The 12,725-nt window shown below is 39.3% G+C and overlaps 1 protein-coding gene across 11 annotated transcripts in view; it reads left to right on the top strand.

Moving 5' to 3' along the window:
* PHC3 (polyhomeotic homolog 3) overlaps window positions 1-12,438 on the top strand; it is a 38,714-nt gene extending 26,276 nt beyond the window's left edge. For 6 of the 11 annotated variants that reach the window (XM_075418342.1, XM_075418340.1, XM_075418341.1 and 3 more), the window contains 4 exons: window positions 2,919-3,033; window positions 5,123-5,273; window positions 5,365-5,596; window positions 10,112-12,438. In XM_075418342.1, coding sequence (XP_075274457.1) covers window positions 2,919-3,033; window positions 5,123-5,273; window positions 5,365-5,596; window positions 10,112-10,266 — 653 coding nt within the window. In that variant the 3' untranslated portion in view covers window positions 10,267-12,438. Of the gene's footprint in view, window positions 1-2,918; window positions 3,034-5,122; window positions 5,274-5,341; window positions 5,597-10,111 lie in introns of those variants that run through there. The other 5 variants (XR_012763676.1, XR_012763677.1, XM_075418346.1 and 2 more) reach the window with 5 other exon arrangements.
* The last annotated feature ends 287 nt before the right edge of the window (window positions 12,439-12,725 follow it).

Here is a 12,725-nt window from a genome sequence, read left to right on the forward strand (position 1 = left end):
CCACCATTACTGTTCAAGCCCAAATGTAGGCAGCCTCATGAGCGTTATGAAATGGAAATTAAACCATGACATGGCCCAGAAAAGCCAAGTTATTCTGTAACTCATATTTTTGTATAAATTCATCCAAGATTTGAAAGTCCAGAATTTTTCAGCCACCTCTGGATTTTCTCTTCCACAACTTGAGCAGTTGCACAGGAGCTGGTTTTGGTTATCTGTTTAAATTTGTCTTAATGCAACTCTTAGTTTCATTCTTTTAAACTAGTTCTTTTCCTGCTGTCATATCAAAACTGTAGTGAATGGGGTAAGAAGGGACAAATACAGTGCCTGCTACTGCCACAGGTCTGCATCGAGAAAGTGGCTGGAAGAAGTCAGGACAACATGTCCTGAGCAGTAGCAAGTGTCACCATAGCTGTGCTGCAACTATGCGCTGCAGATATTGTAAAATGTCACTTACTTAAAACCGTCCACCCTCCTGATCTTTTCTCACAGGGACTTTCGATACAGCAACACCAATGGCGGTCAGTTAGCTACTGTGGTTTCTTCTGCCTTGGTGAATGATACCGAAGTGCAGTAGGGAAGTTGACTGCATCCATTGTGTATCTCGGCAAACAAATGAGCTCAAAAGTCAATCTTTTAGATTGTTAGATTCTGATGCATTATTTTTTACAGCAATGATTTACGTCCATTACTGCTTACAAGAGTATTGAATCAGACCCAGGTCAAGGATTGCAGACAAGGTAAAAAGCTTGCTTTAGAAAGCATTCTGAATTCAAGTTGTTGGTAGTAAAGTCAAATAAACATGGTTGAAATTTTTGCTTAAGGCCAATTTACCACTCAGACAATATGTATCTCTGCTTAAAAGAGGTTTATTTTTAGTTGTAGCACTGATTTTTGGTAGAAGCTGGTTTAGCACATCACTGAAGGGAAATATTGATTTGCAGTCCTCGTACATGCTATAAAATCTGTGCAAAGAAGTCAGAAACTGTGGAAACAGTGCCTGAAAATTAAACACAAAACAGGATTTCCTGAATTACGGTTGATTGCATTTGCTAGTGTATCTCAGTATAGTCCAGAGCCCTTCTTTGTTTTGCAGTCATAGCCTAGTTTAGGCAGTGGCAGATATTTGAAGTGCTTTGCTTTGCAACTGTAACTTTCTTTTGATAACGTTGTAATTAAGTTATCTACATAGAAAAATGAAGACACAATTTTTACAGAGTCCTTTTTTTCAAAACATATTATGCCATATTCTACTGCAAAATAATTTAAGGCCCATATCTTATTCTTCACAAACGTTCACATAGGCATGGCAGACTAAATTTTAGAAGGTGAGCATCTGGCATATTCATGGAGGATTGCAGTGTGACTGGAAGTTTCTAAACTTTTGTTTCATTTAATTTAAAATTGCTGTTATATCTTTGGTATCGTCTGCAAGTGAGGGCTTCTATTTAACCAGTTCTTTGAGAGGGAGGTCCATTGACATGAAAGCATCAAGCACAAGATGCTTTAAAAAAGTCATCTGGTAAATTGTGTGACTTGTTTGACATTTTTTTGGTTATTTTACAGCTCAGTGGAGTTACACTACTTTTCTAAACACAAAATGAGACTTGTAAATCTCTTAGCTCATGACTGTGCTTAGTAAATTGCTATAAAAGAAACTTTCTTCCTTGATGGAAGAGTACAGCTTTTTTTTTTAATACCTTGTTTCACCCAATATATTTCAAACAAAAACTTTGTCTGATGTATCTTCTAGAATATTCGAAGCTCTGTTTGCAATAGTTATTTTGCCCTGAATTTGTTACAGTAGATCTTCATTCAGTTTTCTTTTCAATAGCATTCCCTAAGAACTTTTCAGTATTAACAGTATGTTGTTTCTCAGATTTCAGTGACTCGGGTGAATTAGAAATGTGGGAGAAATGTATATTTGTTTAGTCCTCTTGAGTTTTTGAGCAATGTATTTTGTCCATGATTGCAGCCATGTGGCATGCAGTTCTTCTACTTAACCGGAATGGCCACAAAATGTTACGTTTCAGTTTGTGCCACTTTCACTCCTTCGCTCCTTATGATGTATCTCACAGATGGTGCATGGGGATAAGGTGGTCAAGTTGGTTTGCGGATGTGGTGGCATTATTCTTAATGTACATATATGTACATATAACTATGTACAAACCATGCTCTACCCATGAAATACAGTTGCAGCAGAAGAGACCATAGACATTTGGCATGTGACATGTATGCTGCCTTGTACTGCCTTCTTTTGGGCTTTTCTACTTTTGCTGATTCTTCTCTCAGCTGATGTTCACGTTCTTCACGAGAAGCAGGAAAAGTGCCTCCTCAACTCACCAATAATAGGAAAATATTCTGTAACAGTAGATTGTACAATTGGTAGATGCTATAATCCCTTTCTTATATGCAGCTTATCTTTTTCATAGATAAGACTCAATGTTTTACTTGCTTTCACAAACTCGTTTAGTTGCAGCAATTGGTTATTCAAAGAAAGTATTTCAAAAGGTTAATGCATTATGTCATTACAAGAGAGCTTAAATTTAGGCCATGGAATGCATGATTCTCTTAATGAACTCTTCAAGCAATTTATGAAGACGGTAACACTTTTTTTTAATTATTCGCTATGTTTGAGGGCATACTTGCTCATGTATGACTTGAAGTTTAACAAGAAAGAAGATTAAGTTCGTTGAATAACTTAACTGAAGGTTCAGTAAGGTTCAGTTTGCTCAATATCTTGTCTGTACAGAGTGAAATCTGTGACTTGCTTAGCTTTGCGTAATTTTCTGTTAATCAAAGTATTTCATTAAATCTGTTAGATATTTGAAAATCTTCTACCTGCCTGCTTGAGATGAGAAATGTGAACATAATTTTGTGTCATTGAAACTGACTTATTTATGCCTTACTCCTTTCTTTAGAGGGACTGGATGAAATTGAAAGTGATCTTCTGAAGTGTGAATTTTGTGGGAAAATGGGATATCCTAATAAGTTTCTACGGTCAAAAAGATTCTGCTCCACATCCTGTGCCAAAAGGTACTCATGTTTACTTATTGCTTATCAATATCTGGTTAATGGAATAGCGTGCAAATGGTATCCAGTGTTGAAAAATAAACAGTAAACCATGACTGCCTTCTACCTGAATTTGCAGAGTGTATGGGTACAAAGGACTACAGTAGATTATAATATGTTTCAAGAAGATAGACAAAGGCAATTACAGTAAAATTGTGGACCGCTTTCCAGAGGGTGCCGTGAATGCTGTTGGGCTTATGGGAAGGTGATGGGAAGAGAAATCCATTACGGGTTGCTAAGTGTTTGGAAACCGGTGCAGAGAGAGGTTTATGGGCCACAAATGGTTATTTATTTCTCATATTCCTATTGTCTTCCACTTGATGCTGGGCAATGGTCAGAGAAAGAATGCTGGCCTAGATGGGGTTTTTTTTTACAAGCTTGTGTGATGCTAGGGAAAAAAACCACACTGAATTTATCTTGGCATAAATGAAATTCTTCTTAGACAAAAAACATTCTTAAATGTTTTTAGTTACAGTGTAAAAATTCTTTATTTGCATAGAGTAAAATAGAAATATTCATAAACATAAAAAACTCTTATCTAAAGCTTCTCCTTTCTTACAAATAGTAAGTCATGCCATTTGGTTATACGTGGCTGGCAGAGGAAGAGGGCTGGTTTCTGTTTATCTTTGGGGTTAGTATGCTGCCTTTATTTTGGTTAAGAAAGGAAGAATTTATGGTCAACATCTGAATGTAAAATCTTCCATCATTACAGCTGAAACATTGATATTTAATCCTGGCTGTTTTAGAAATGAGGAATGATTTCCCATTTCTAATCACCACTTAGTTCTTTTTTTACATCAGTGTGCCTGGAGGCCACCTTTCTCTTATGTCTGCTGCCTTTTTCATCCCCAGTGTGAGACATTCCCATTTTAAGTAGTGGGAGTGTATATGTTTGATATGGTACTTGTTGGGACATTACTGGCAAAATAATCTTAAGAGGAGATTGGGCCCTTTTGCCTCCATCCTCCTTTGACTGGGCGTCAGCTAGATCGAGAAAATGGAAGCAAAAGATATAATGTGACTTCAGTCTTTTAGTGGACATTGTAGAGAAGCAGGATTGGACTATGTGATAAAATGCAAAAGTATTTCTGTCATGGCAAATTTTTAAGAATGGGAAAGACTGACATCTTCCAGGGGTCAGGCTTGGGGCGGACCTGCTGGAGAGCAGCTCTGCGGAGAGGGACCTGGGTGTCCTGGTGGGTGACAGGTTGACCATGAGCCAGCAGTGTGCCCTGGCTGCCAAGAAGGCCAGTGGGATCCTGGGGTGCATTAGGAAGAGTGTGGCCAGTAGGTCGAGGGAGGTTCTCCTCCCCCTCTACACTGCCCTAGTGAGGCCCCATCTGGAGTGCTGTGTCCAGTTCTGGGCTCCCCAGTTCAAGAAAGATGAGGAGCTACTGGAGAGAGTCCAGCGGAGGGCTACAAGGATGAGGAGGAGACTGGAGCATCTCTCCTACAAGGAGAGGCTGAGGGAGGTGGGCTTGTTCAGCCTGAAGAAGAGAAGGCTGCGAGGGGACCTTATAAATGCTTCTAAATATCTGCAGGGTGGGTGTCAGGAGGATGGGGCCAGACTCTTTTCAGTGGTGCCCAGTGACAGGACAAGGGGCATTGGGCACAAACTGAGGCACAGGAAGTTCTGTCTGAACATGAGGAAGAACTTCTTCCCTCTGAGGGTGACGGAGTCCTGGCCCAGGCTGCCCAGGGAGGCTGTGGAGTCTCCTTCTCTGGAGATATTCAAGACCCGCCTGGACGCGGTCCTGTGCAGCTTGCTGTAGGTGACCCTGCTTCGGCAGGGGTTTGGACTGGGTGACCCACAGAGGTCCCTTCCAGCCCCGAACATTCTGTGATTCTGTGATTGAGATGTATTTGATCTTGCATCAAGACAAGGGGTTTGAGCAAATGGCCTTTGAGATACCCTTCTCTTAGATTTGTGACACCTGGTAATGTCTTTGATTGGGCAGCATTTCTGTAGACAACAATGTGATTTTATTGTTACTGGAGTGAATGCAGTCCTAAAATCTACTAGTGCATTATTGAATATATCTTACTTCTTTAGGCACAGTCTTAGTTGCACTAAGAAATTTGGGCTGTTTACATCAGACAAGACCAGTCGCTGGAATCGGAAATCAGATAGCCAAAGTCTTGGGCGACGCGGGCGTCGACCGAGTGGCCCTGATGGGGCGTCACGAGATCATTTTCTTAGACAGGTCTGTGGAATATTTGCTTAAACCTATGGCATTGTTTTGGGAATTGCAAATAAAATATAATACTGTAGTGTATTTGTACTACATTTTCCAGCTTCCAATTACTTATCCATCTGCAGAAGAAGATGTGGCTTCTCATGAAGATGCTGTTCCAGCTGCCATGACCACCCGACTGCGAAGACAGAGTGAAAGAGAGAGAGAGCGTGAACTTAGGGAACTAAGAATTAGGAAGATGCCAGAGAGCATTGACTTGTTGCCGGTAGTGCAAGCTGACCCATCAGTATGGACTGTTGATGAAGTCTGGGCCTTCATACATTCTTTGCCTGGTATGTGCAATAACTTCTTCCTTTTTTTTTTTTTTTTTTTTTAACAACAGTAAAGCTCCTTGCTTTTTAGCATTGGTGTGATGAGGAGGTGGTGTGGTTACAGCACTGGTGTACTTGTTGGTTGGTGGTAGAAACTGGAATGTGATTTGTTTCGTCTTGCTTGTTCCTTCAGCACAAATCGCACGTTGATAGAACTAGTCCCACTTCTGCTTTTGCATCCCAGCTGATGGAGATTAGAGCTGTTCTTCCCTTCAGTCTGACTTCTCTCAAGAGGTCAGTAGAGAGATCAGACCCACTTCCTCCCTTTTACTTTTTTCTTCTCTTCCCTCCTTACTTGCTGCTTATACAGTAGAAGCGATTTTACGCAACTGAACAATTTGAAAGACCTGTCCTGATGTAAGTCATTAAAAAAGAATAAGCGAGTTTCTTCTATAAAGCTAAACTTTGTTTTGCATAGCTTTGCTCAGTAACTGGAATGGAGACAACTTCTGCATGTAGACTCTGCATACTGGTAGACACAAAGTCTGTTCCCCACAAACAATGATCTTGTTTCTCTGTGTTTATAAACCTTTTCTTTAGCTCAATATTCACAGTGATCTTTATATCGTCTTCAAGTTATTTGAGATTTATTTATCATTCCTTAACTATCATAAGCTTTGAAGTTTCACTCCCCCCTCTTTCCCAAGGATGCTATTCTATCTCAGCAGATACTGTAATCCTTCCAGGTAACAAGGCAGGTCTCCATAACAGCAGTCATACAAGAATCGTAAAAGAATTTTTGTTGCTTGCCCATGTAACTCATGTCAAAACATTGAAATCCAGGTTAAGTTTGTTCCTAGTTTCCTACTTTAGAAATGCTAAACCAATTTTCTGTGTATCCCATTAGGCTGATAACCTGTAAGGAATATATCTTCGTTGCTAAGTCATACCCATGGGTTTTGACAGTTATTTTTTCATAAAGAAGGTCAGGCAAAGAATTGAGAAAAGGATGTCTTAGATCAGCAAAAGTCATCCTGGAAGTACCTTTCTTCAGACGGTTTATAAATTCCAATTAAGTTACATTATCTGCTTCTGGGAACCTGCAGTGATGTCTGTAAAAGCAAGCAAAGCTCCTTAGATTTAAAACATGGTCATTCATGTTTCTGCACTTTAGCTGTGTTACTGGAATAGGACTATATCACTGTTCTTTTGAGTTAATATTTTTATAGATTTGAGGCTGTAGTTAATTCAAAAACTTCCTGATCCTATGTTCTGCAAAGGAATAAACGATAGTTTCTGTCCTAGAAAACTTAAAGTACCATGTGAACGCAATTCATTTGCAAGTATGAAAATAAAAATATTTTTTTTAAAAGGTGGTTTCTATTTTGAAACCATGACTTGTGGAATATTTCACCAGCTGCTAGATCTGGGGTTTTTTGTATTCTACAAGCAAGGTAACATTTGATTTTAAAAAAAAACCTTTGTATTTTTATGCATTTAATGAAAATTTATTATAGTTATTCATTCCCATCATACTAAATCCTAGTTTCTCAAATTAAAAAAAAAAAAAGTTCAATAGGTATTTAAAATTATATTTACAACCTGCCAGAATTTTTATTGTTACATAGCTACATTCATATTTTTTGGCAATTTTGCAATGTATTCTCAAGCCACTCTTACAAAAATATTTTTCCATACACTGTCAGAGTTGAATAATACAAGAAGTAATATAATTTACTTTCATTATGCTATTTTGCAATAGATGCTTGGTGTAGTCCATGCAGACCATCTCCCATGTTGTAGGAGATGGTGATGTGTCAGCTTTTCATAAACATGAGGAACATCTGTTTTAATTTACAGCTTTCTGCATAGAGTCTGTAGCTGAGATGTAACTGCAGAGTGAAGTGTCCTTGTCAGGCTTTTCCTGAACTCCTCTGGAGTCTTTTGGAGAAATGAAGATTGTAGGACACTTCTACTGTTACTTATTTCTTCTGGGGGAGGAAACAGAACAGTTCAAGCCCCAGCAGAGTTGTTCCTTCTTTCTTTCTTCAATTGCAAGATTAATGGTCTTTCACCCACTTCCCATCCTATTTTTAGTGAAGTTATTGCACAGCCACCAATTGCAAAAGTACTTAACCCAGATGTGCTTGGATGAGGGAACTCAAGTACATTCAACTTTCATCCTGTACTTTTCCAAAATGACTTTGATAAAAGGTATTTTAGGAGAAGTCGCATGGAAATGTTTCATGTGCTGCTTAAAGAGGAAAGCCTGCAACAACAACCAGTTATCTATTTCAGTAGGACAATATTTGTTCCTAAATGTAAAAACTTCTCTTGATCTCTCAGGTTCTTTGTAAATGCTGTGGTCTGAATCACCGTGTTCAGGTCTCAAGTCAGACATACAGTGATACCTTTCACAGAAATACATACTTAGTACTTGACTTGCAGACATTTTTGTCTGCTGTCAACACATAAATAAGACCCTTAATGATGATGATAGAGCTGTTAAATCGTCCTGAGAATGGTCAGTTGTCTTAGGATTTTTCTTCACGTTACTGGCACCATTATCTTCTCTTGGTAGCTGGAATGGGTAGCACGGTTCCAGGAGCTCTCTGACAACTCTGGGCTCCTGAAGAACGTTCTCTTACTGATTGTGGTACAGTTTGTAGCTGGGCTGCACTAGTGCATCACTGTACCAGAAGTATTAGATGTAAATGTTACGGAATACATGCAAGCACTCAAACATTTTAGTGGCCTTAGTGGCTATAGAAATACTGTTTGTGACAAAATAATTTGGGTTTTTTTCTTCAAAAGATACCACTCTCATTTCTAGTTACCGTAAATAATACCCAAGGACTGGGTGTTTATCATGTCTTAAAGCTGCGGTGTTTTAAATGCTACTCAAAATAGTCCTTAGTCTTGATTAAAAGTTAGCCAGCTGCTACAGAGTAACTCTTTTACTTTTGGGACTGTAGCTTATACAGTTGTAACCTCAGCTACAGAGGTTTAGAGGTGTAGCCAGAGGCTACAATAAAATTCCATAGGACAACCTTTCTCTTTTCAAATTATCTTTTAATTTTTCCCTTTCCTTAATAAAGCGGCAGCTAATTGTTGCATGAGGTCTGTTTAACAAATCATTAAGAAAAAAATTGTGCTTTATTCTTTATGAAAAGCTACCTTTTCCAACCTTGAATGTTACGACCACTACACAGTAATAATCTATATGAATTAAGGTTTGGATGTCGATACTTCCTTCCGCGTTTCCTTTCTGTTTGTCTCTTATACATATGTAAATCTTTCAGGAAATTAGAATATCTGTTCTTTAAAGAATTTAAGTCTGAACATGTAAGAGGACATGAAATTAGTCAATTTCTCTCATCTGGGGTGGAAAAAGAGTTCTTCACAGTATTTTCATATCTCTAATAGTATAGATATATAGTATAGAGTATAGTACTATAGAAAAGGGGAAAATATAAAAGTGCCAAAAAGTAGGCTTAACCAAGGAATAATTAAAAGCAGGAGTGGAAGGTGGAACACAAATTAAAATGTGTCTGAAAGGCTGAGAGAGAGACAGAGGGACCACTGGACTGAGAACACAAATATATTAGAAACAGGAAAAATGTGGCTATGGGGAAAGAAGCTTCAAATAAACAACTGACAATGAGTGCTCTTATTCACGTTGTTGGAAGACATTTGTCGATACAACAGAGCTGCCATACACCCAGGCATAGCAGACTGCTTCTGCTTAACTGATGTCCAGAACATCTTTTGAGGAACCTTTTGTTTCTGCAGTGTTCTTCAGTGGAAAGGGGCCCTCAGCTATCTGGGACAGTCCAACCCATGAAGAGTCCTTTTTCTTATGTTGTAGGCCTCAGTAACCTGACACCATGTTATTTCATGTTCAGAAAAAGAGTTTATAATTTCAAATAAAATCCCACTAGTTCAAAGTTGTACTTGTGAAGTGACTTACTGCTGTGTATAGAATATTCACTCAGGTAACTGATGATAAATGTCTTTGAGACAGTTATGCTAAAGCCCGTAAATCAGAATTCTGTTTACTTAACCCAGTGGTAGTTACATACAGATGAAATTAATACCTTTTGGAAATTGTAGTTGTGTGAATTTTCTCGGAGTTGTACATAGCAATAGAATGTGCACATCTTTTTATTGCTGGAAATAACCCACTTGAATTATGCTCTTACCTGATTGCTATGTCAGTGGTATTGAACTCCATTCCATTTGTGAGATCATGGCGATTGTTCCTCTTAATGAAATGAGAAAGCTGTCTGTGCTAGGACTTGGAGTTCCCAGTGGATAATTCTCTAATAATTACAGTGTAATTGGAGACTGCAGTAAAAATTACTTTCAGATTATCTTGGAAGTTGCCATCATAACATCGCATGTAGCTTACGTTCCACAAGCTAAAAGGACAAGCACTGGAAGTTGTGTGGTTGAAAAGCTCTAGCATGGACAGAGTCATTGCATCGAAGAATGCACATTTCTAACCCAGTAATTCTTTTTTATGTTGCCCTGTAGGTTGTCAAGATATTGCGGATGAATTTAGAGCACAAGAAATAGATGGACAAGCACTCCTCTTGTTGAAGGAGGATCACCTTATGAGTGCAATGAATATTAAGCTTGGACCTGCATTGAAAATCTGTGCACGTATCAATTCACTGAAAGAATCCTAAGGGGTGAACATGAAGGTTTAAACATCAGTTTCTTAGTGACAGAACCGACAGTACTATGCCAACATCTCCACTGTGGCATGAGTGTTACTGTGATGTTTTGTTAAATATATGGGGTTTTCCCCACATAAAGGCTTAAAAATGTTCCTTTGATTATACCAGGTAGTCCTCTGTAGTTTCCAGCAATTATTAGGTTCATGGTAAAGGCTGAGTAATACTTTGAGTTGAAGTGGGAGTTCGTGGAAAAACATGCAGTGAAATAATGCTGTGATAGGTTAAATATTCCCCAACATGTACTTTATTAAGGTTAACACCCCTGTACCTCCCCACACACCCAGTCTAAACACCATTTAAATTGTTTTGCTGTATTCTGAAAGATTTTTCCCACATACAGCAGTGTTTGGACTGAAATAACAGAAGTGTCCACAGACCCTGTGGAAGCACTAGTAACAGTAAAATGCTATGCATTTAGTTGTGTTCTCCGAGTTTCTTTTAGTCTTGAGCAAATTGTAAGGGGTAGGTTGGCAACCTGTTTTCCTTGTGTAGGCTTACCCTCATCTCTGCCACTGTAGTATTTTCTTGAAGTTTGGAAATACTGTAAACCATGTAGACGTCTCATCACAATCCTCATCACCAGGCTACTGAAATGCGACGGCATGACACTCTTTCCAGAGGTAACTGAAGCACATGTTACTTTACTCTTTGTATGCTGCTATGCACTAAGAGGGCATTAAGTTGCGAGGTTTGTAGTTTCGCATGCTGCTAGTTAAACTAGCCCAGCAGTTCTCAAACTGGGGGTTCAGAGTGGATCCTGAGGAGGTGTGAGAACACTCAGGGTTCAGGTTCCTAAATGCCTAGGCAGAGGGGCTGAAAACTGCAGCCAGAACTAGCTCATGTTGAGACAAGTGTGCTTTAAAGGCTGGAGGTAGAGAAGCATAGCTCAGATGCTCTCTTTCTTGATACCTCTTCCAACTTGTCTTTCCCTGTAGTGCATTCCCATTACTTCACTGGAAGCTTCCAAGCACCTTTAATTTGTCCACTGGCTAGCGTGAGCTGGGCTTGCAGTAGTCTGAGGAAGGAGCATGGTGAGTTGCTCAGTGAGGTCCTTGCAGAGCTCGGTGTCAGAGGACCTGCTGCTGCAGCAAGGGAGCCTGGAGCTGCAGGTGGCCAGGAGGAGTGCCACTGCTGGGCAGCTCTGGGAGAAGTCTCTCGGGGCCCTGCTTGGGCCCTGCTTTGGCCCTCTGGCAGAAGATTTTGACTTGGATGCTGCATGACCAGGTGGTGGGATTTTAGTGTCTCCTTCCGCCTTCCCTCTCTCGCACTCTGCGTGGAACAGATGTGTGTTTCCCCAGTTACTGACACTCTGAGAAGCTGCTTGGGCTCTGAGGCAGCAGCGCCTTCTCGGCTGTTGCTTCCCCATCACCTGTGTACGGATGTTCGTGGATGTGGTTTGTACCTTCTGTTCCCTCCCTTTTGCAGCTCCACTCCCCAGATGTACAGACCTAGATCCCTAAGCTCTTGTACAGGGAAAGAAGGGTATGTGTGCTGATAGAGTCGTTGTGTATATTTGAATTAAATATATGTATGTGTCTGCAAATAATGTATTTTGTATTTTATGCACATTAATGCATAATATATGATTGTGTAGGGAGATATTCAGGGGCACCCTGATGTATTCCTGAAAAGAAGAGGAACTGATCTAAAGTTTGAGAACTGCTGACCTAGATCAAAAGGAGTCAATGCGCATACACTGGCTGAGAGGAAGGTAGATTAATATGTATATTATTTAATTGATGACCTTAAAGAGTAAATTTGGATTACAGAAAAATCTGTGCTTCATTTTCCTTTAATTAGACTATTGCTTTGTTTCTGTTAACAGACTTTCTACCATTATCTTCCAGAGATCAACATTAGAATAATTGTTTTTAAATACAACTGTTTGAGCTTATGAATAGCAGATGTTATTAATATTTTTATTAACCACTGAAGCTCCAAGTTCGGACAACCCATTGCTGTTACGTGCTAGTATGTGGTGAGAGCCCTTATCCAAATGGCACCAAAGGCTTTAGAGAATTAATTGATGCCTGGATTTATTTTGGAGGGAAGTTGCTAAGCACTTTCTAATTTGTTTTTTCTGTCTTCAGTTACTGTTGTCAAATAAACTTCTTAGTTGAAGGTTCAGCGTTTGGCAATGTTCCTTTGAAAGATAACTCAAATGATGGCAACAGTAGGTTCCCATTTGTAGCATTTCTGTAAGATACACTGTGTAGCATATCTGTAACATAAGTTCTAAAGGATGCGTTCTGTTTTGATGAGCTAATTGAAGACTGAAGATATCTTAGATACTTATCCTTTGGCTTTTGTCTTAAAGTTTTGTTATTTTTGTACGAAAATTTCACTGGCTAATTTTTAATCTGTCTTCTGATTGTACTGTTCTTTGGCAATGTAAAAAGTAGGTATAC

The sequence above is a fragment of the Opisthocomus hoazin genome, chromosome 4 (genome assembly GCF_030867145.1).
Source record: "Opisthocomus hoazin isolate bOpiHoa1 chromosome 4, bOpiHoa1.hap1, whole genome shotgun sequence".
NCBI classification, from domain to species: domain Eukaryota; kingdom Metazoa; phylum Chordata; class Aves; order Opisthocomiformes; family Opisthocomidae; genus Opisthocomus; species Opisthocomus hoazin.